The sequence below is a fragment of the Macaca thibetana genome, chromosome 15 (genome assembly GCF_024542745.1).
Source record: "Macaca thibetana thibetana isolate TM-01 chromosome 15, ASM2454274v1, whole genome shotgun sequence".
Taxonomy (NCBI): domain Eukaryota; kingdom Metazoa; phylum Chordata; class Mammalia; order Primates; family Cercopithecidae; genus Macaca; species Macaca thibetana.
Genome location: NC_065592.1, coordinates 81,346,243 through 81,371,090, shown reverse-complemented (window position 1 = coordinate 81,371,090; position 24,848 = coordinate 81,346,243). Strand labels below are relative to the sequence as shown.

At 40.0% G+C, this 24,848-nt stretch overlaps 1 protein-coding gene across 7 annotated transcripts in view; it reads right to left on the bottom strand.

The window, feature by feature from the left end:
- Positions 1 to 24,848, bottom strand: part of PIP5K1B (phosphatidylinositol-4-phosphate 5-kinase type 1 beta) — a 306,204-nt gene that overhangs the window by 46,989 nt on the left and 234,367 nt on the right. For all 7 annotated transcript variants that reach the window (XM_050761235.1, XM_050761241.1, XM_050761234.1 and 4 more), the window contains one exon: positions 20,258 to 20,402. In XM_050761235.1, the coding sequence (XP_050617192.1) occupies positions 20,258 to 20,402 (145 nt within the window). The remainder of the gene's footprint in view (positions 1 to 20,257; positions 20,403 to 24,848) is intronic.

The window sequence follows — 24,848 nt, the reverse complement described above, 5'->3', positions numbered from 1 at the left end:
AGAGTTGTGCAAGTATCACTATAACCAATTTTAGAATATTTTCATCACCCCGAGAAGAAAATTGTGCTCATTAATAGTTACTCCATTTTCCCAAAATCCCCAGCACTAGGTAACTGCTAACGTACTTTCTGTCTTGATAGATTTGTAGTGACACGCTTTTAAGTATGAACAGACAACCAGGGATTACAAGAAATCTCAGAAAAGCTACTATTGTAAAAGAGATCAAAAATATAGAAAAAAGCTAACTAGAATAACCTAAGATTATGCAGGGGTTAGAAAATGCCAAAAAACCCTTAGACCCCAACTATTATTTGTATCTTCAGATAAGTTACAGCAACTATGAAATAAAAGAATGGGATACTAAAGGAAGAAATTATCAGGACAAGAAAGAGGTCCTGGAAAGTAAAAATGTAACAGTAGAACTGATTGAATTAGAGGACTGTATGAAAATCTGAGGAAATCTCACAAACAATAGAGTAAAAAGACAAAGAGATGGGAGACAGAGAAAAAACAACAGGAACATAGAAGACTAGTCTAGCAGCTTCAATTTTCAAATGAGGAGATACACAGAGAAAAGAAAAAACAGAGGCAATGAAATCATCAAGAAAATTTCCTAGACCTAAGAAAAAAAGACCAAAAAGGAAAAAAGAAAAATTTCTAGACCTGAAAGACTTGAGTATGTAGATTGAAAAGGTCCACTGAATACAACACTTTACTACAGATGAAAATAAGACCAACTCCAAGACAATTAAGAAAAAGACATCTTTAAACTTTCAGAGATGGGGAGAAAATAGATAACGTGCAGATGACCAGGAAACGGATAAATTTGAACTTTCGAACAGCAACTTAGGGAGCCTGAAGACAATGGAATAATGCCTTTGAAAACCACTTCTGAAATAAAATTCTATACTCTGCTAAACTATTACTTACGAGTGACGTTAGCATAAAGACATTTTCAGACATGCAAGATCTCAAAAAACTAACTTCCCATGAGTCCTTTTCTCAAAAAGATACTGGGGGATGTGCTCTGTAGAAACAAAGGAATAAACCAAGAAGAGGAAAATATAAACACTCTGAAGCAGTGGAGTCAACTTCAGAGACAAAATGAATTCCCAGAACAAAGGTGAAAGAAGTTCCCAGGATAACATCTGTGCACCAAACTTAGCAGACTAGACAAGGTCAGAAGACTCTGGGCAGAGCTTACTCAGTTGAGTAACTCTGCTGAAACATCCGATGCGTCTGAATTAATTAGACATTTTAAAGAGTTTGAGATTCAATGATTAATAAATATGTAGACAACTAAGTAAATAAAACAGAATGGAACATTATTTTGGGGAGAAGTATAAGGAAATATAATGAAACTTTACAACAGGGCACAGCTGCGAATATATTTATGATATAAGATAAATTACCATCTAATAGAAGTTATGATGCAACTCTACTAGAAGAATAGAGAGGATGAAAAGGGTTAGTGTGAAAGTGGAGTGCTAAAAGGGAGCTATATCATCCTCTTCCAAAGTGAGAATAAAAACACTGGAAATGGCAACTCAAGTATTTTGTTTAGAGAAATAACTAAAAAAAAATCAGATAAAAACAGTGATTGCCTTTGGTGAGGAGGAAATAGGGGCGGAGAATGGATGGAGGTTGGTGGTTTTAATAATGGTCCTGGAAGAAGTATTTGACTTTCATAAAAATAAAACCTAGAAAAATATGAAGAGAAGTGTGAAGAGAATATAGTATTTCGTGCCATAGAAATTTGTATGATGTAATGTAAAATGGCAGTCACACTAGGATTACAATCATATCATGAATTACACACATCTGAAATGGTCTGATGGGGTTTACAGAGGCATTAATGATTGTATTAAGGTAGTGAAATTAAGAATAACCACTGTCTTTTCCAAATTTCCTATATCATAAAGTTCCTATATAATTTTCATAATCAGAAAATGAATTCACAAAGCAGAAAAAGTTTATTCCTAATTATAGACTGGAACCTGGTTCACAATTATTTCTGTCATTCATATCTATATTTTTCAAGTTATCAAGGAAAGCTCCTGAATAGCTGGTGGTTTCTTTTTTTTTTTTTTTTTTTGTTTTTTGAGACGGAGTCTCGCTCTGCCGCCCAGGCTGGAGTGCAGCGGCGAGATCTCGGCTCACTGCAAGCTCCGCCTCCTGGGTTTACGCCATTCTCCTGCCTCAGCCTCCTGAGTAGCTGGGACTACAGGCGCCCGCCACCGCGCCCGGCTAATTTTTTGTATTTTTAGTAGAGACGGGGTTTCACCGTGGTCTCGATCTCCTGACCTTGTGATCCGCCCGCCTCGGCCTCCCAAAGTGCTGGGATTACAGGCGTGAGCCACCGCGCCCGGCCTTCTTATTCTTTCTTTCCTACAAGTCAGTGTTGGGAGTACTATGAATCAACAATTCTAAAAATTGTAAGCTGATCAAAGGTGACGATTACACTTAGTTTCTCCTCTCAGTGTTTGACATAATATTTGCAACACCATAAAAATACTTTTCTCTGTCCCCAATTCTGAGGAAATGTGAAAAACAATTTTTCTAAATATCCAAGGTTAATACTGCTTGAACCAGAAAAAGTTAACCTTTTAAAATTTGTGGTGTGAGACGTTTGCATTATGATAACTTTCCAGCACTGTGGCCTGATTCTTGAGGCATCTTATGCAACATTCCAAAGAGCCCATCTAATTTAAAAAATAATTAAAAATATCAATGTCTAAGTATGTGATTGAATAGGAGGAAAACAAAACAAAAAATTATATCTAGTTTACAACTTAGAGCTACAAAATCATGAATGTTGCTTGGTTGTCTCAATCCTGAGAAAAATTCCTCTGAGATTTGCACAAACTGTTCTTTTGTCTGTAGGATGCTCTGTTTCAAATCCATTTCCAGAATAGGCTTTTAGTTTGAGGGGTAAATGATCCGGTGGGTGGTATTTTAGTTTAAAGAGTCTAAACAATTACTTAAGAAGCAGAAAAATATGTTTCATTAAAAAAAAATCATTCTGGCTTTTTCCTTACAGTCTGGGTTTGGCACAATCACTGGTGCCTACACAAAAGCCACAGTGTCCTGTCTTTGCTAACAGAACCCCAGGTTTAGAGTTTAGGTAGTAGGTGGAGATCTGTAGTGATGGGGTTCAGGATATTCTACCCATTATATGGCAACTCAGCATTTGAGAAAACAGCTCCTTGGCCAGTTGTGATGGCTCATGCCTGTAATCCCAGTGCTTTGGGAGGCCAAGGCGGGTGGATTGCTTGAACTCACGAGTTCAAGACCAGCCTGGACAACATGGCGAGATCCAGTCTCTACAAAAAATACAAAAATTAGCCGGGCATGGTGGTGCATGCCTGTAGTCCCAAATACTCAGGAGGCTGAGGTGGGAGAATCACTTGAGCTGTGAGGCAGAGGATGCAGTGAGCTAAGATTGCACCACTGCACTCCAGCCTGGGCAACAGAGCCAGACCTTGTCTTAAAAAAAAAAAAAAGAAAAAAGAAAACAGGTAATAAACCTAGGAAGGTCACTCTCTGACCTTCTCTCACCCTTCTTGCCTGAAGCAGGCAATAAAAGAATCTTCTGGCCTGTAGTAGGCCGTAAGACCCCACTTGAGAGGTGCCCTCCCTATACCTGGAGGAAGGAAATATACTTATCTCTGAAGACACAAGGACACGGTGACCAATCTGAACAAAGAAGTCTTGCTAAGTTTCACCCAGTCTTTTACCATTAGATCATACCCCCTTTGGTCAATCATACTTTCCACTTCTTCATCAACTCTAGCATAAAAATACACAGGTTTGCCTGTTTTTTTGGGTCTTCATTTCTGAAAGCTCCTCTGTCGTATTAAAACATTAAATACATTTGTATGCCTTTCTCTTGTTAATATGTCTTCTGTTATAGGGGTTATAGGCATGAACCTAGTGGGTAAAGAAAAGACATCTTTCTCTCCTCTGTAGTAGTCTCAGGGGAGGTAGCCCTCTTCCCAGCCTCCTTTGCAGCTAGAGGTAGTCGTGCAATCCACTTCTGGCCATAAGCTGCTAAGAGGATGCTACTGGGGGCACAATTGGGCAACCTCCCCCATAAAAAGCCTTGCAATGCGGAATTTCTCCCTCCCCACCTTTTTTCTTTGCTTTTTCTATTTCCTTCCTGCAGAAGTCCCTGGAGACAGGATGTGATATCTGAAGCTATGGCAGCCATCTTGTAACTATGGGGCCACAAACAAGAAAAGCAAAAACCAGAGTGAAGCATGGCAGAGCAGAAAGATGGAAAGAGCCTGGATACTTAAGAGTGTCACTGTGCAGCTGTACCCACCCTAGACTGCATACACCTGACTTTAAGTAAATGACAAATGTCCTTTATTCTATCTCAAGTCAGTGCTTCTCCATCTTTTTTGTGTCATGACATTCACAGTGGGTGGTAATATTTGTACCACCCTCTGGGGAGCACAGAGGAGACTGCTGGCACCTGAGGTGAACTATGCTGGGGGCTTCAGATGCCCCAAAACTCCTCCCTACCTTGAAGTCTGAGGGGATACATATCTCTGCACATCTCTTTGTGGCTCATCAATGGGCCTCACCATACAGGTTGAAAAGTTCTAGTTTAAGCCATGCTTACCTGTGACTTGACTGAATGTACTTCTAAGTAAAACTTGGACTCAATGCTGCTTGTCAATGGAAAGTGATGAGATATATAAGATATCATACATTCTGTAACAACATATGAATATGCAAAAAATACTGATCTTAGCCCAAATCACATCATATGATTCTACTGACAGAACTATTTGCTATTTAACTTGTATTCTTTCTTGTCATTAATGGTGCCACTTCGTGATTAACTACAGGTACATTTCATGAGATCCAAAAGTAGAAATTTTTCTTTCTTTTTTCTCAGACAGAGTCTCACGCAGTTGCCCAGGCTGGAGTACAGTGGCATGATTTTGGCTCATGCAACCTCCGCCTCCTGGGTTCAAGCGATTCTCTTGCCTCAGCCTCCTGAGTAGCTGGGACTACAGGCACGTGCCACCATGCCAAGCCAATTTTTGTATTTTTCTAGAGATGGGGTTTTGCCATGTTGACTAGACTGGTCTTGAGCTCCTGGGCTCAAGTGATCCTCCTGCCTCGGCCTCCCAAAGTGCTGGGATTACAGGTGTGAGCCCCCTTGCCCAGCCTATAGGAATGTTTCAAATGATGCATTTGAGAATACATTCATAATGGTTGAAGAATTACAGATTTTAGGGAAAAAAGTTTCATTTCATCTAGAAGTTCATCTTATGGGTCAAGTTATTATGTTTTCTATATGGTCTTAGGTTTGGGTACACAATGCCCTTGGCAATAATTGATTTTTCTATGAGCCTGACATTTATGTTTCTAAGCAAGTCCCTTTTGTCAGCTCCACCAGTGCTTACCGTAGAGGGTTGATGGGTGCAATAAATAAAATAATATCTGTAAAGCTCTTGGCTGACTACACTGCATACCGTACACATCAAAGACATAGTTCTTAGGATTATTATAAACAAAAATGTAAAAAGAATGTGCATGAATTAATGGTAGTCATAACTCATTGGATAAAAAATATCTTCCATATGGATAGAGTAAAATACTACATAAACATTACTATAAAAGTGCTATAAAAATATGAAGCTCTCACCACTCCCCAGAACTCATGTAATTATTTTAACCTGAGGCCAGCTCTCAGGTGACCCACCTTCCTGTTTTGGCAAAGAAGTGCCATGCTCTGGTTGCATCTGAGAGCTGTGTATTCTTAAACAAAAATATCCAGTTCCCCACTTTTCCAGAGATCACACTGAGAGGGCTTTACATGGGAGTCCCTTGTTTATTAAGAACTGTTTCTATGTCACGGAGGCCAGGAAATGAATTTTAAATCTGTCTTAACCACAGAATGACACATAGGACAAACGACAAGAGCAAATTGGGGAGCTCTGCTCTCTCTCACAGTGCCTGGGCTGATGAGTTCAACACATCTGTTTGCATTTGAAAAGTCAGACGTATTAATTATTGTTACAAACACAAATAAAAGTGATCAATGTAAATCTTCCTGGAATTAAACCCTTTATGAAGCGACACTGTCACTTGTGGAATCCCTTCTTGGTTCAGCCAAGCATGAGCATCTCGAATGTTGAATGTGGATAATTACAAAACATCTTCTGGGCACTTATGCCAAGGACAATGAGCAATATGATCAGGGATGTGCAGTTTTCACTCTGTAACACTCTTCCTTTACTGCAGGCATCATACACAGCTCCAGGCAAGTCATTTTTCCTAACTCTGTCTGCCTAACTCACTTTGTGTAGATTTTTCATTGAATACCATTTGCTTTCTATTGTGACTATTTATACAAATATTATAGGCTCTCAAGGGCAAAGATTTTCCATCTTTTCTATCCTTTCTAGCATCTTGTTTGGACTTGTTTGTGAGCACCAAGGACACACCTCTGGGGATTTACAGATATACTTGGACAGCACTTGACCATGGGCAGATGGGGCAAGAGCCAGTGAAATTTGGGTATTTGACTGCAACCCTGTTTGTTCGCACATGTAGAGGAGATCTGGTGCAACCCCAGTTACCTGGAGCAGTATAACAGCACAGTCACTGCTGTCGTATCAACATTTTTCGCTAGTCCTCTCTTACGTGGGGCTTGTCTATGGGGCACGTTGGCATTGGGAAGTTCTCATTTCCTGATTTACTGTCTCATGATGAGATACCAATCAAAACTAAGATACAAAGAACTCTTTAAAAAATAGCCTTTTCAACTCATCCACACCCAATTGGAAATATACTGATTATGGATTAACTCATTATTAATGATTTTGTCTATTTTGAAAGAGCCTGCCCTGAACAAGGAGTCAGGAAATGTAGGTCTTAGCTCCACTTTTGCAATTAAGCTATGCTACAAACCTTAGAATCTTTGCTGAGCAGTTCTCTGGGCCTCTCTTGATCTGTAGACGAAGCAGCAGAGGCAGATGAAACACATCCCATCTAATTTGTAGTTTAACCCTACAACTACAATAAAGGGTTAAAAAAGGACATAAACCTATAAAGAGGGGAGAAGATTGGAAGAAGCTAAGAGAGAAAAAATTGAGGAGTCTGAAAGGCATATGAACAATTTCGCAAACTCGAGAGGAAAATCCTGAGCTACCACTGGGAAAAGCAAATAAATATATAGCCAGGCAAAAACCTTTCCCCATTCCAACAGAAGACTAGAGGATTTGATTTTTTTTCTCCCTGTGGAAGACACAGAACAGGGTATGTGGACCCAGGGACACCAGAAGCAACTGAGGTAAAAGAAAGAGAGGAAGTGAATATGTATACTAGATGCGAAGACATCCGTTCCCGCCAGACGTCCCAGAAGGCTGACAGCCAGGCCTTTCTCCTCCAAGCAAGAAACTGGAAGTATCTCCTATAGGGAGCCTGACCAGCTCAATAGCTTGCTGGTCAACAAACTCTTCTCAGGTGCTTAAGTTTCCAGTCAGGGATTTTTTTTTTTTTTTTTTTTCTTGCTCTGTTGTCCAGGCTGGAGTACAGTGGTGCAATAAAATAACAGTTTACCACAGCCTCAACCACCCAAGCTCAAGCCATCCTCCCATCTGAGCCTCTGAGTAGCCGGGGCTACAGGTGTGTCACCCCACTTAGCTAATTTTAATTTTTTTGTAGGGATGGGGTCTCACTATATTGCCCAGGCTGGTCTCAAACTCCTGGGCTCAAGCAATCCTCCTACCTCGGCCTCCCAATGTGCTGGAATTACAGGTGTGAACCACCACACCTGGCCTCTAATCAGCTTTTTAGTCTCCCACTCAAACCTTAGTTGAGCAGACAAATGAAGATTTCCAAAAATCTGAAGAAAACCTCCAGCATAGAACATGTAGACTGAAACAAAGAGAAAAAGGCAGCCTGGATGAAAACTGAGACTAAAAAGGGAGAAGAAACAAAAATCAGAGCAAAACAACAAACCTAATCCTAATATCTTCAGGAAAAAAGAGAAATTACAATCATGAAAACAGGAAAGATTGCTAAAAATAAAATCTCAGTGAACAAAAAAAGAATTCTTATAAAACATGGTAACGGAAATCAAAAACTCAGTGGAAGGATTAGGAGATGAAGTTGAGGAAATCTCTCAGAAACTAAGACAAAAACATAAATAGATGGTACTGAAGACAGAAAAGTAGAGAAAATTGGAGGGCAAATCCAGGATATTCTATATGCATAAAAGGAATTACCAAAAGGAAAAAGAAAATAGAGAGGAGGAAATAAGAAAATAGTTAAGAAAATTTCCCTAAACTCAAAACATGAGTTTTCAGGATGAAAAGGCCCCGTGAGTGCTTAGCATGCTGGCTGAAAATAGACCTGCACCAAGGCCTAGCATCATGAAATACTGAGACACTGGGAGAAAATTGAAGAGTTTACAGGTTTCTGCAATAATAATAATACAAAGAAAGAAAGAGAGAAAGAGAGAGAGAGAAAGAGAGAAAGAAAGAGAGAGAGAGAGAAAGAAAGAAAGAAAAAGAGAAAGAAAGAAAGAGAAAGAAAGAAAGAGAAAGCAAGCCAGCCATTTACAGAAGATCAGCAATCAGAACAGCACCGGATTTCTCAATGGTAACTGGAAACTAGAAGACAATGGAGCCAAGCCTTCACCATGTTGAAAAAAAACCCCAAAAGATTTGCAATCTAGAATTCTATACCAGTGAATCTATCAATCAAGTGTTAGGGTTAGAAATAAAGACTTAGACATGCAAGATCTCAAATATTTTGCCTGCAATGAATATTTTTCATACTGGAGGATGCTGTAGATTCTTTGGAAAATGTTCCATCAAAATGAGGTAGTAAACCAAGAAAGAGGAAGACGCAAAGAGGAAGATGTAGGAGACGACAAACAAGGGAACTGATACAGACAAGAGGTGACTAGAATCCCCAGAATGATGGAGAAGAGAGGCCCCAAGGTAACATTTGTACATCAGGTCCTAGAGGCAACCAGTTCAGTCCAGGCTGGTCAGAAGTGACTGGCAGAAACTTCTGCAAGACAATAAAATGAACAGAACCTCATGCACTTAACTTGTTTGAGAAGCAATGAAGACACTGGTTGAAAGCTTAGGGTTCCATTAAGGAAAAATACACAGAAAACCGAAGAACAAGGCAGTTATTTATTACAAGAAAAACAAAACGTCACACAGGAAAGGAAACTCAAACATAGTATATGACACTATTCACACAACCATAATAAAACACTCAATATCGATCGGACTACAGTCAAGATGTAACTACACAGGGAAACTGGAAGGGTGTAGGAGGAGGGGGTAGGAACAGTACACATACGCGGTATGTGTGGGGTGGAGAAAAGACAGCTAAATCTTCATCTTCTATAGTAGACAGTTATCAGCTAATGCCTATACCCAATAGATCAAGCAATAACAATATAAGCATGTTATTTAGAAAAACTGAATTAATTGCCAGTGGAATCAGCTCAAAGAGTTGAAGGTGATTGCACATGGAGACAGTAAACCGTAGGGAGAGGAGGACTATGACTTGCTCTTTTTCTTAACACATGTTACATGACTATTAAACTCTGGGCATAGAATTTTGATACAAAAATAATTTATAAATTTTAAAAATCAATACTTTTTTTAATAAACAAAAGGGCTGGATGACATGATGGCCAAAGGTCCCTCTCATCTCCAAAGCTCTGTGACTCTTTCAGGATGAGTTTTGCTACTTAGGTTAGAAAGGCAGGAGGGTGGACAGGGAAAAGGCGAAGGCTCGACTGGTTTCCCAAATGAGCTTTGTCCTGGCCTTGGAATACTTGGCCTCTCTCCTGTCACAACTCAGTGACCACACAGAAAGCAGCAGGTGAGGGTGGTTGGAATTAGGAGAACACCAACCCAGATGCACCTGTATATAAATAAAAGACAAAAAATCTTCTCCCAGACGAAGTGCTTAGTCAGAATCATTCTTCCAGTGTGATGAGAAGCAATGAAAGACAAGACAGAGAAACTCTACCATTTTTTCCCCCATGTAGCCTTCAGGATGAAATTTGCATTTTAGCAAAATCCTTTAGTTTGAAAACAAGTCTGGTCATTTTTAAGTTATTTTGTGACTGTCCATTCACTAATTTATAATAGGGCTGTCTGGAAAAAATAATGAGCTCCTTTACATCATTACACATTTCACCTTTATTACTTTATCCTTGAAAACAGGTGATTCAATGATTCCATTTTAGATTAGTATTATTGTGAATGGAGAGTTTTACATTGTCTCCTAGTTCCCTCATTACAATTATCTAATTCTCCTGCACTCATAACTATCATGAGCTAAATGCAAAGGCAGGTTGTGGTAGAGGCGTCCGGTCTGTCTGTGGGAGGCTGGGCCAGCTTGGTGCTGTGAAGTGAATGAGTCCTCAGCAGCAGGTTTATGTCAGTGGACTTCCCCAGTGAAATTCCTTTCCCCAAAAATCAACAAGTCATTTAAATCACAGGAGATAAAGCTGACTACTGTGGTGATGACTCCACAGATAACAGAAGGATTAAACAGAGGATGTCGGGACCAACTTTCTACTTGCCTTAGAAGAAACTGTTACTCTTCCTGTATATTTGAAGCGTATCAGAGGAACAAAAATGAATCTTGGGATTCTTGCAGAGCCCCCAACTAGAGGGCCTCTGGGTGGAGGAGACATGGCCAGAACTGGTAACATGAACCTGGAAGTTCACCTGTTACAGATCCCAGGCCCACACAGGGAACACTACTTTGTATACAACACAAGAGCTAGGCTCAGAATAATGGGAATACAGTGGCTGGGCCAAAGGGAAACGTCTCGAAGAGAGGCCATGGCAGGGAAGGCAGCTGAATGGGTGCGGACAAGCTCCTGGGAAGCGTGCTGCCCTGTGTGAGGCTGCTGGCCAGAGGCTCTCTAGGGTGAGACGAAATGTGCCTAAGGCCGGCTTCACCCAAGAGTGCAACTGTCATGTGGACAAACCAAACAGCAGAGTGAAACGGTCAGGGTGGAGAGGGACTCAGGGCTCAGAAGGACCAAGCTGACCTTTAAGCAAAGAGGGGGAGTCAGTGGAGGCCAAGGAATCTGAAAATTACCCTGCTTGACTACAGAACCAAGGATCTCTGTAGATTCAGGGAAGTCACCAACAGCCGCTGGGCAGAAATGTATGTTGGCTTCAGGTCAGAGGAACCACACTGGGAAGCAGGTTTGGGGCTGGCTGAAGCATTTCCCACAGGTGTTGCTAACCTAAAATACCTCGTTAAATGAAGTTTAGCCTAAAGCTGCCTCCTTACATATCTAAGTTTGGACTAAAGGTTTTTCTGTACATTGATCACTACAACAAGCAGAGGTGTAAACCAACCATAGTTTACATTTGTGCCAACCACTGAGTCTCGGCCAATCAAATGTAGCCAACTGTTCGAACTGTGTTCCAATAAGGTGAATGCCAAGCTCTGACCAGCCAGTAGTTTCCGTGCCTTACTTCGGTTTTCTGTACGCCATTTTCCTTCTGCCGTCCATAAATCTTCTTCCACCACGTGTCGGTGCTGGAGTCTCTGAATCTGCTGTATGATTCTGGGGGCTGCCCAATTCACATATTGTTCACTACTCAAGTAAACACCTTTAAATTTAATTCAGCTGAACTTTTTCTTTTAACGCCTTTAAGGCAAAAAGTCACTTTTTTTTTTTAGGGTCTGTCCAGGCATGTCTGAGGTATGAGAAAGGAACTGAGGTCCTGTTCTCCTTACTAGAATCTGAAAACATATCCACTTTGCTATGGTTTTATATTTCTGGCATTACATGTTATGTCCTCTTAATTTCTTCAAAGAGTTCAGCTGTGTCTCAGCTGAACCACAGACAGATGCTGTTTCACTACTCAGAAAGAATAGAGGGGAGAAGAGTTTATTTCCAAAGAACATTTCTCTTGTATACTGGTGTGGGTAAGAATTTTTTAAGGGGCTTACCAAAATGCAGATTTCAGGGCCCCATTTCTAGATGTAGGGACCCTGATGTGGGAGCTAGTCACACTGAGAAATATTTCTCTAGAGGCTCCATGAAGGACGGCAGAGAATTGAAGAGTGTCTGCAGAGGAACATTCACTACCAGCAAACCATCCTTCCAGAGACATAGCACTAGTGTTTGAAGTCAAGGGAAATAAAGATGTGGTGTTTTAGTTCCAGAATTAAGAGGCAGAGAATGGATTTAAAAAAGGTCATTTTTTTGGTCAGTTAAAATATTCAAAAATTGGCCAAGTTTTCCCACTTTTTTTTGGCAATAGGATTTATCCATAAACTAAATCCACTAAGAAATCTTAGTAACACATAAAAAGCACCTAGAAATATTATCACACATGAATTCCTTAAAAAATGTGAATGTTCTTTGAATTAATGCTGAATCCTAAATTATTCTTCATATAATATCAGATATCTGAAAAATTCACTTCAATTTCCTGCCCTGGCAGAAATATATGAGGGATCATTTGAAAAGCTAATCACTTCAGAAGTAATTCTATAATTTGTCAAAAAGGAAAAAAGACATCTGGCAAAATCCAGGTGCAGACTAATGTGATGTAAATCCATGTTTTTTCTTCTACTTTTTTTTTCTGGGGGTGGGGAGGAAAAACTAACAGGCATATTATAAAGCTTCTGCAGCTTCCTTTTTTTTTTTTTTTTTTGAGGCAGGGTCTCGCTCTGTTGCCCAGGCTGGAGTGCAGTGGCATGATCATAGCTCACTGCAGCCTGGAATTCCTGGATTCAAGCAATCCTCCCATCTTAGCCTCCCAAGTAGCTGGGACTACAGGCACGTGCCACCATGCTCAGCTGTGTTTTTAAAAAATTGTTGTTTTGGTAGAAATGAGGTCTTGCTAAGCTGCCCGGGTTGGTCTCAAACTCCTGGGCTCAAGTGATCTTCCTGCCTCGCTTCCCAAAGTGCTGGGATTAGAGGCGTGAGCCATCTCTCTCAGCCAGGTTCCAATTTTTTCAGCGTGTGCCTTAGCCACAACTGAAGAAAGACGTGACACCACTCAGGTTCACTGGTAATGCCGGCAAGCCTATAATGGTTTTAATTTTTTAAATGAAATACTCTTCTTCCAAGAGACTGAATAAGGAAGGTTTTTGCTTCTCCTCTAGATATGTGGCATCATTTGCTTGATGACTTCGTTTCTTGACACTTGGGAAAAGATGACTAAATCCTTCTCTTTACTAAGAATGAATGAGTGTGCCCGCATTTTCCCCTCATTCTGTGTGTTTGCTCCAGACTAAGATGCAGATAAGGTGGGGTGGGGGGTGGTGGGTTCACAATGATGTATTGGTCATAATGTAGAAGTGTTTTGTAAGGGCATGGATGATGGCTATCTGCTCCCAACCTGTGTCAGCTGCCTTATCAGAGGGAGTCTCACCTGGGTTCCTCAAGCTTACAAGCCTCTTTGAGGAATTCTCAAGCTAAAAATCTATCCCACGTGTCTGGAATTAGCTAAGGCGTTTCTATGAGTATTTACAACCAGCACGGTACCCAGGAATGTGTTACTGATTGTCAGACAGACTTGTTGGTAAATACTGGAGTCTCTAATTGCACCGATCATTAACAAATCTATGGCTACTTTACATAGTACTATTACATTGGCATGATAATAAATTGGTTCCATAATTACTTCTATGAAAGTCTAAATTGATTCCTGTTCTTGTACTCACACTCTAACTTTGTCGAGCTTTGACCTTGTCCTCTCTCTCTCTCTTTTAGAAAAGCTCCTGTGTCTATCTAGCTTTTGCTCCATGTGCTGTGGTTGTTTTTATCCTATCTCAACTCTACTTTGCAATGCTGGAGCCCAGAGTTGGCAAACGGTATCCCATAGGCCCCTTGACCAGGTGCTGTCAGTCAAGGCACTGCAGGACTTGGATGAGACGGTGGCAAGAGGACAGAAGCTGCTGGCTTTCTGCTCTCATTTATCTTTCTTCCATTTCGGGGCAGTGTCTCTGGAGGTGGCTATGTTCTTGCCCTATCCCAGCTCTTCAGGTAGCATCCTCCGCCACCATCCCTTCTCTAAGGCGGCAGCAGGTATCATGGCAGAGCTGATGGTGGGAGCTGCCTCCTGCAGTTATTTACCTGAGTTTCTGCAATTTCCCCCTTCAGTCTTCCAGCCTCCCCACATTCTGTAACCAATGCCCTTTGAAATTCTAAGTGTGTTTTCCATTTCCTGAAAGGACTCTAACAAAGTACTCCGTGATGGCTTTTTGCCAAAAACATCATGCCCCTTACAGTGAGACTTATGAAGAAGCTGCAAGGTGTTAGTGTCTCAAATCCCTTGGTTATTTTATTTCAACAAATGCTTTATGGGGCTTACTATGTGCCAGAAGGTATAAACGCTTTCTAATTGTTATTTCATTTAATCCTTATAACAACTCTTTGGGGGCAGTAGTATAGTAATTCACACTTTACAAAGGAGGCAACTGAGGCACATGATGAGCAAGTAACTTGCCCCATGTTAGATCACTAGAAGTGGCAGTTTGAGAGCTAATATCCTAAGTAATGATTTAGCAAGATGCATGAGCATCTTTACCCACCACCATCTGAGGTAGTGGGGGTAGGAAGGTCTGTGTGCAAGGCAGGAGTAATCAGATTAAGAAACACAAAAGAACAAAGAGTCTGGAGAGGTCATCTTCAGTGTTTAGCATCAACAAGTGCATCATCCTACGAGTGGTTGTGCAGCCCTAGACTGGTGTCTAGGTATGGCAGGTAGTTGTGAAGTTCACAGCAGATAACACAGTTGTGCTGTCTTTCCCTTGAGATTAGGGTTAGGGGATTGGAATCACTAGGAAGTTTTTGCAACTAACTGTTCTCCCTTCATTTTGTAAATATTAAAGGTTCCTGCTGACCTTGCTATATCAACAGAAGATATAGGATTTTCTAAACCCAGCAGGAACATATCTAATAAAAGTCTTCTCTCAAAATTACATAGTGATTTGGAGTCCACCTGGAGAGTTGGAAATAACAACTTGAGGAAATAGCTATTTTAGGTTTCTTATAAATTTAAATTAATGTTAAATTTTTAAAGTGTTTGAACATTCTGTCTTAACATCTTTGAAGATGAAAATCCTCCCTCAAAATCCCATGAAAAAAGAAAAGCCAAAAAGATGAAGAAGAGAACTTGTATGGATGTCACCAAATTTCCATGAAAAGCATCATCTAAAACTTATCATCTGAAACTGCGTATTCTATATCAGTGCTGTAGCTGGAAGTCATGCCTCCACTTTTTAGCCATGTGGCCTTGAGAAAGTTACCTAATGTTGCTAAGCATCAATTTCCTCATGTGTAAGATGGAGACCATAAATATAATAACTTTATAGAATTGCTGTGAGAATTAAATCACTTGACATGTACAAAGGGCTTAACATGGCCCTTAATAAGGTTCAATAATTAGTTGCTACTGTATCAGATTATTATTGGTGGTTTGAAGCAGGATTAATATTATGATAGAAAAGTTGCCCTCACAATGCTGTTTTTAATAAGCAAAATTCACCAATAACTGGTAGAACAAATACTATAGGTGGACATTAACATAAGCCCATTGGCTGGGCACAGTGGCTCACACCTGTAATCCCAGCACTTTGAGAGGCTGAAGGGGTGGATCACTTGAGGTCAGGAGTTCGAGACCAGCCTGGCCAACATGGTGAAACCTTGCCTCTACTAAAAATACAATAATTAGCCAGGCATGGTGGCGGGTGCCTGTCATTCTAGCTACTCAGGAGGCTGTGGCAGGGGAATCGCTTGTACCCTGGAGGCGGAGGTTGCAGTGAGCCGAGATGGCGCCACTGTACTCCAGCCTGGGCCACAGAGCGAGACTCTCTCAAAAAAACCCCAAAAACCAAAACCCAAAAACCAAAAACATAAACCCACCACTTTGCCTGCTAGAAATATTTTAGTTATTAAGCAGCAAAAAAAAAAAAAAAAAAAGTCTCAAACACAAGACCAGAACTCATGTTAGGAAAAAAACCAACCAACCAGCCAACCTAATATGTATTTGGAGGCCGTGATGCAGGAATGGTACAGTGGAAAAGACAAGAGGCTTAGACCCTAGAGACCTGTGTTCAACTGAAGTCCTACTAACACGCTCAGATATCATACAAGGTTTCCGCATTTCCATTTTCTGATATTTCAGACAAATCTAAAGAAAGATCTCTAACCTTTGGGATGGCTCTACTTGCATGTCTGTAAACCTTAGCGGTAAGCAATTTGTGGGGAAGGGCTTTTGGTTAGAGTGTTTCCGCTCCTGTTCTAGGTCTACAACACTGTAATGGCAGGAAGAAGAGGGCACAAGACTGTTCGATCTGCTGGGCTAGCCTCTGAGATCTAGAATGTTGGACTCATCATTTAGGGAGCCTTTACCAATTTGCCCTCTATGTACAAATGACCAGTGGCTTTTTCTCTGACATTTTTGCCCTTCTCACAATACTGCAAATGTCTGCAGGGTGAGCCCAAGTGTTAGAAATAGCCACTAGCCAAACCTGAGACTGGATAGAGTGGTGACACTGGTAAGACATCTTTGATGGGGAAAGCATAGATGCACTGGAATGAAGTGTGACTTTCAATTCCTTATGCATAACCAGAGCTTTGGCTTTGCTACCAGCTATGCAGGAAATCATGAAAATATTCGTATGTGTAACCTATTTCTACAATATTAAATGAAATTGTTCTTAACTTTGAGGTAAAACACGCCTCCGTATTTCTTAGTGCTCAATTTATACCTCTTTTAAAAGAACAGACTTCTTACTAGTAAAGAAAAACGCAAGTTTCAAAAATTCAGAACTTAAATCTCACTAGATGACCGGGAAGCAATGCCCATGACAGTTTCTCTTTATTCCTAGGATCTGCATGCTCTAACACAAGACTGCACAGTGCAACTTGAAAATGTGTACTCCCAATCAGTAGGTTAGATACATACTTTTAAGATGATACTATTTTTTTCTTTCCTTCCTAGCGAATTTTTGGAGTACATTAAAAAAAGAATGGGTTACTATTAAGAGTTTTTGAAGTTACAAAGAATAATCTTTTTAAAAAAAGGAATAATTCTAAGAGACAGCAATTTCCCACTGCAGTATATAATTTAGGTGTGGAGGCATCCAGGCACTAATCAATACCTTGCCAATTTACGGATTCTAAAAAGACTGACAGAATGACAACTGCTAGTTGAAGTATCTGCAGCTTATTTTAGCATAGATATGTATAATATAACATCAAAATTGGAAAACAGACCACTTTGCCTGAACAGAAAAATGATTCATAAAGAGAAAAATCTCACATGTAAATTATAACATCAATATTCAACATTTTTTTCTTTTCTTTTTTTTCTTTTCAATGCATTTTCTTTCCAGGCTCTCTGGATTAGGTTTTGAAACTCAGTTGGCCAGATGAGATTTAGAATAGTGTCTATTTATTGCCTAAAGAAACACCATGTAGGACTAGGTGGGCTCTAAAGGAAAAAATGATAGAAACAAAAATATGAATTTTTTTTTGTTTTTTTTTTTTGGTTTGCTGGTGAAGTTTGCCAGTTGAATAATGAGGGTTGGGCACAGTGGGTCAGGGAAATAGGGATATTGATGCCTGGGAGTTCTCAAACTGTTGTCTTCAGGGTTTTTTTTTTTTTTTTTTTTTTTTTTTTAGCACCTTTATGCCTCTTTTCCTTAAGATTTCCCTAAGTCCGTGATTAAGACCCGAGGCCCTTCTATTACCTTCTTGTGCACATCAAGGCTAAAAGCAGACATACCTACAGGAGCAGGTAGGTGACAGCACAGATGAATGAGGCAGAGGGTGGTGACCTAGGGGGTGCAAGATTTTCCCCTCCAGCTGATAAATGCCAGGAGGAAACAGAGCCAAAATTATATGGTGACCAAGATCCTGATTTTGCAAAAGAATCTGGGTATTTTAGCGAAGTTGTTTGGTTTTTAAAGGGTGGCTCATTGAAAAAACATTCTAGGCTCACTGAAATGCTTCTGTCTGGGCTGTATCTCATTGGCAGGCACCAACTTGACTGTGGTTCCTGCTATAGTGCTGCTGGTGGCCCAGTTTGGTGGCGTGTTCCAGGATGAATTTCCTGGTGCCAGCCTGGAGCCCATGCCCACTGCCTTTCCACAGACTTTGTAGGCACCCAATTATCTAGATTAAATTCCTTTCTGGTTAAGATGAAGTGGTTTCTTGTTCTTGCAGGTGAACCTTGATTGACAGTGATATATAAGATATCAAACTGCAATTTGGAGATACAGTGCCAAAGAAGATTAAAACAATGCACTTGTTTTAAATAAATATTTAAAAGAAAGGAAAAATATCATAGATAACTCATTTTTTATTTTCCCCTTCCAAATCTATATGCTAGTCAGTATCGGCATAAATAAAAGTATCGAGAGTGACAGCACAGTTCTGGGAGCATGTGGAGGTGGAGCATGCAGAGGTAGCTTCCAAGATGGCCAGGAACGATTGGGAGTCAGGAGGAGGCCCTGCCAGGCCCCAGGAAAACCTTATGAATACCCAAGAGTCAAATACCTCTGGTCAAGAGACTGGATACTTACCTACCACCACCACCACCACCACCACTGCTACCAAAACACAAAACCAAACCAAACCCTTTTATTGTTGGCTGAAAATCTCAGTAAATGATTTAAAAGCACATCTGATTATATGCCCCAATAATTACCATGACAGCAAACTGTAAGAAATCACCATGGCTTCACATGAGAATTGTTTTTGACCTTGCTAAGAACTTCCTGCAACTTTCCAGCTATCTTTTGGGCTGCTATTTATATTCGAGAGCAAAAGAACTTTATATAGACCCACGTGTTCAGCTGCACCAGATACACAGGAAAGGCTGTTGCTTGACTAATTTACATACCAGATTTAAACATTTGACATTAATATTAAGTATTACACATTAAGTCATTTTAAATTTCTCCAATCGAAGGAAACTGACCAAATCAATAACTTTGTATAGTTTAGATAAGTTAAATAATTTTTAATAGGGCCTTATTTGTTGACCCTTAGAGCAGAACAATGCAAACTCAGGCCCAGCTAAGATTTGTGGCTCACTTTGCTACCCACTGGTTCCACTTTTCTCGACCTAGACTGGCTGCCTAACCTGCTGTGTACCTAATCTTGTATCTAGCTGAGAGAGGAGGAAACAGCAAAAAAAAGAATTACTATAGCAGGTCCGACTAGCAAACTTTAACTTGCCAAAAGACTAAGCTAGACTCTATGGATATCCATATATTAAAAATAAATCTACTTTATTGACTCCTCTTCCTGGAAATCAACCAAACTGCTATCCTGGAGATGGAAAGTAACTTAAAGCATAAGAAATTCTTCACCTGCATAAATCTGATCTTGATTCTTGAGAGCTAGGTTTCAACAATAACTAGTCTAATATTTAGCAAATAATTATTATTTTACTTATTTTTTAAAATTTTCTATTTTTATAACATTTTATAGAACTCATAAAATGGTGCTTATATAAAAATCCACACCAAGTTGCTAGAGAGCATACAATTTCCAAAAATCTTATAGGTTACATGAGATATTTTGATACAGGCATGCAATGAATAATAATCATATCAGGGCAAATGGGGTATCCTGACTTCTGCTTCTGATGTCGTGTCTCCTTCTCTGACTCTGACCCTTCTTCTTCTGTCTTCCCCTTACAAGAACCCTGTGATTATATTGCGCCTATCTGGATAATTCAGGATACTCCTCCCATTTCAGGATCTTTAATTTAATCCCATTTGCAAAGTCCCTTTTGTCATATAAGGTAACATATTCACAGGTTACGGAATTAGGATGTGGACAGCTTTGGGGGGGCGGGCATTATTCTGTTTACCATAGTCACTAAGATCACACATACCAAAAGAGAATATTACAATATCTTTGCAGCTACCTGTGTAATATTAACTAAGAGTACTCACTCTGAAGAAACCCATTCCTAAAAAATTTACTAAAATAAAAATGAAAGATTTGTCTTCTTCCATTGAGCCAAGTATATAATTTCTACATGACATAATGGTCAACTGTAAAGAAAGATCATGAGGGTTTTCCCTCCAATGTTCTTTTGCCACAGCAAAAATCAAGCATGTTCTCTCTCCGACTTACGAGGCAGATGACAGGCACATGCTGGTTGCTAGAGACGTGTTCTCATTCAGAGACACTGGTTCAGGCCTGATGTTGACGTGGTAACAGCCTGATGGGTTATTTGACTGCACTAAGTATTACCTGTTTGAATAGAGTGTAGGCCTGTCGTGTGGATAGTGCTCGTTGACGTATAAGGAAGAAGATGAAATTGTGGTCGCCAAGGAAGCAGCTTCAAACAGTGATGGAGTGCTAGGCACCAGATCTGGCCTGTGTCGGGATCCCAGGGCTGGGAACGAAAGCAACACACACATTCATGAATCTCAAGAATAAATGCAGCTTTAGTATCTATAATAATCAAAATGAGTCAAAAGCATTCATTTTACCTATCAGGCTGCAAATTCAATTATGAATTAACTGCACTTTTTTTCTGAATTACAGCAGAAATGTAAAATAGCTTCTTGCAAACAGGTTAAACAGAAAGGAAATTGCATTAATTTACAAAATGGCTCATGGAAATGACATTATGAATGCTCTTTTAAAAACCTAATAAAGTGATTTACTATTTCAAAAAGATGGCATGCAAAAATTCATAGGAGTTTAAGCAGATAATTTGACAGAGATTAAAAGGATGACTGGCAAGTGTATAAACAGACAGCGAACCTTTCTGCCCTCCCTGTGATACGCACATATCTATGATTCTCAGGTTGGATCTAAGAACCCATGTTTTTCAAGAGCCGGGAAACAAATACTTCAACAGACTAACAGTCAGCTCTACCTTAACCCCATCAGAGCCCATAAATACATTTAAACATTATCCAGGATTCTTCTTGACATATTTTAACATCAAAGTTGCCTTTTTTAAAATGAGAAAACACTTATTTTTTCTTTAAAACTTAGGGGCCCATGAAATCATTTGTGTAAGAGCCCACCCTTGTGAGGAAGGAGGAATGTTCAAGGCTGAGCAGTAACCCCTGCCCATCTCTCTGGAGTCTATGTGGACTCTTTCCATCACGCCCCCAGACTGACCTAAAATAGATGCTAATAAATACAATTATAACTTTAAGGTGTTCCTGGTATTCCTTTATAAGCACAACAAATTGAAAATTAGATATTTTTAGTGTGTAAATATAAACCGACCGTAATAGGGATTCTCGTGTGAGTGTGAGGTTTTGGATGTTGGATGTGAAGGGTATAGATGGTGGGGTAGGGAGCAACATGGAGGGGAAGCCAGGCAAGCACAGGAAAGGCTGGACTCTGGTCTGGGAAATCAGATGACACACTGGGATGGTAGAGCTCCACCTCTCCACCTCCAATTCAAGTCAAAATAGAAAACTGCAGCGATAGATAAAACATATAAAACCACGAATAACCAAAGTGCTCAACGTTCAAAAATTAGAAAGGCTTCAACTTTAATGTGACACCTGGCTTGCAATCTTCAATATTCTTGATCCCAACGTTTCATTAAACGGAAAGCAAAACATGAAAACTCTCTATAACATTGAAAACTCAGTGTCAAAAATAACCTGATATCAGATTCCAATGAATTGCCACTCCTTATAAGGCAGATGGAGCTGGTCTTCAACCTAGGTTTTGGGCATACCAGCGTTACTTCACAAAGTAGACATGACCTGAGTGACAGAGCAAAATACATCTGTACAGTGACTCAGTCCCAGGTCACACATCATCAGGAAGGTGACCCCTCAACCCATAAGGAGCAGCTCTTTGAGGGAGAGAAGTGTTTCTTCCTGCTCCCGTATCCTTCCGTTTTTTTCTAAAGCCAGTGTGGTAGGCAGAACTCTAAGATGACCCCTAATGACCCACACTCCTGTAAATTCTCCCTTTGTTGTGGGGCCTGCAAACATGATGAGCTGTTATTCCTGTGGCTATGTGATATGACCTAGCAAAAGGGATTTTGCAGATGTAACTCAGGTTACCCAGAGTTGGCTAACACTGAGTTAGGCAAAGGGAAGATTATCCAGGGGAGCCTCACCTAATCGTATGAGCCCATTAAATCTGGGTCTAGAGGTCAGGGACAAGAAGTCAGAGAGAAAAAGTGTTGGGGCTTACTTGCAGGACATTCTGTGTTTGAAGATAGAGGGGCAGCATGGTAGGGAATGTGGATGGCCCCCAGGGCAAAACACGGCTCTTTGTTGTCCGACAGCAAAGAAGCAGGGATCTCCGCCCAACAGCTAAAATGAGCTGAATTCTGCCGACAATATGAATGAGCTTGGAAGAGGATTCGTCCTCTGCACTTCCTGATAAGAACTCAGCCCAGCTCAAAACAGCCAGCTAGCATCATAATGACAGGATCAAATTCACATATAAAAATATTAACCTTAAATATAAATGGGCTAAATGCCCCAATTAAAAGACAGAGGCTGGCAAATTGGATAGAGTCAAGACCTATCAGTGTGCTGTATTCAGGAGAACCATCTCACATGCAAAGACTCAAAATAAAGAAATGGAGGAATATTTACCAAGCAAATGGAAAGCAAAAAAAGGAGGAGTTGCAATCCTAAAATCTGATAAAACAGACTTTAAACCAACAAAGATCAAAAGAGACAAAGAAGGGCATTACATAATGGGAAAGGGATCAATGCAGCAAGAAGAGCTAACTATCCTAAATATATATGCACCCAATACAGGAGCACCCAGATTCATAAAGCAAGTTCTGAGAGACTTACAAAGAGACTTAGACTCCCACACAATAATAGCAGGAGACTTTAGCACACCACTGTCAATACTAGACAGATCAATGAGACAAAAAATTAACAAGGATATTCAGGACTTGAACTCAGCTCTGGACCAAGTGGACCTAATAGACATCTACAGAACTCTCCACCCCAAGTCAACAGAATATACATTCTTCTCAGCACCTCACTGCACTTATTCTAAAATTGATCACAGAATTGGAAGTAAAACACTCCTCAGCAAATACAAAAGACCAGAAATCATAACAGTCTCTCAGACCACAGTGCAATCAAATTAGAACTCAGGATTAAGAAACTCATTCAAAACTGCACAACTACATGGAAACTGAACAATCTGCTCCTGAATGACTACTGGGTAAATAACAAAATGAAGGAAGAAATAAAGATGTTCTTTGAAATCATGAGAATGAAGACATAACATACCAGAATCTCTGGGACACATGTAAAGCAGTGTGTAAAGGGAAATTTATAGCACTAAATGCCCACAAGAGAAAGCAGGAAAGATATAAAATTGACACCCTAATATCACAATTAAAAGAACTAGAGAAGCCAGAGCAAACAAATTCAAAAGCTAGCAGAAGACAAAAAATAACTAAGATCAGAGCAGAACCGAAGGAGATAGATACACGAAAAACCCTTCAAAAAAATCAATGCATCCAGGAGCTGGATTTTTGAAAAGGTCAACAAAACAGATAGACCTCTAGCCAGACTAATAAAGAAGAAAAGAGAGAAGAATCAAATAGATGCAATAAAAAATGATATAGGGGATATCACAACTGATCCCACAGAAATACAAACTACCATCAGAGAATACCATGAACACTTCTAAGTGAATAAACTAGAAAATCTAGAAGGAATGGATAAATTCCTGGACACGTACACCCTCCCAAGTCTAAACCAGGAAGAAGTCGAATCCCTGAATAAAACAACAAGTTCTGAAATTGAGGCAGAAATTAATAAGCTACCAACCAGCAAAAGTCCAGGACCAGACAGATTCACAGCTGAATTCTACCAAAGATACAAAGAGGAGCTGGTACCATTCCTTCTGAAACTATTCCAAACAACAGAAAAAGAGAGAATCCTCCCTAACTCATTTTATGAGGCCAACATCATCCTGATACCAAAATCTGGCAGAGACACAACAAAAAAAGAAAATTTCAGCCCAATATCTCTGATGAACATCAATGTGAAAATCCTCATTGAAATACTGGCAAACCGAATCCAGCAGCCCATCAAAAAGCTTATCCATTACGATCAAGTCAGTTTCATCCCTGGGATGCAAGTCTGGTTCAACATATGCAAATCAATAAATGTAATCCATCACATAAACAGAACCTAAGACAAAAACCACATGATTATCTCAATAGATGCAGAAAAGGCCTTCGACAAAATTCAACACCCCTTCATGCTAAAAACTCTCAATAAAGTAGGGACCAATGGAACGTTATCTCAAAATAATAAGAGCTATTTATGACAAACCAACAGCCAATATCATACTGAATAGGTAAACACTGGAAGCACTCCTTTTGAAAACCAGCACAAGACAAGGATGCCCTCTCTCACCACTCCTATTCAACACAGTATTGGAAGTTCTGGCCAGGACAATCAGGCAAGAGAAAGAAATAAAGTGTATTCAAACAGAAAGAGAGGAAGTCAAATTGTCTCTGTTTGCAGACGACATGATTGTATGTTTAGAAAACCCCATCATCTCAGACCCAAATCTCCTTAAGCTGATAAGCAACTTCAGCAAAGTCTCAGGATACAAAATCAATGTGCAAAAATCACAAGCATTCTTATACACCAATAACAGACAAACAGAAAGCCAAATCATGAGTGAACTGCCATTCACAATTGCTACAAACAGAATAAAATACCTAGGAATCCAACTTACAAGAGATGTGAAGGACCTCTTCAAGGAGAATGACAAACCACTGCCCAAGGAAATAAAAGAGGACACAAACAAATGGAAAAACATTCCATGCTCATGGATAGGAAGAATCAATATTGTGAAAATGGCCATA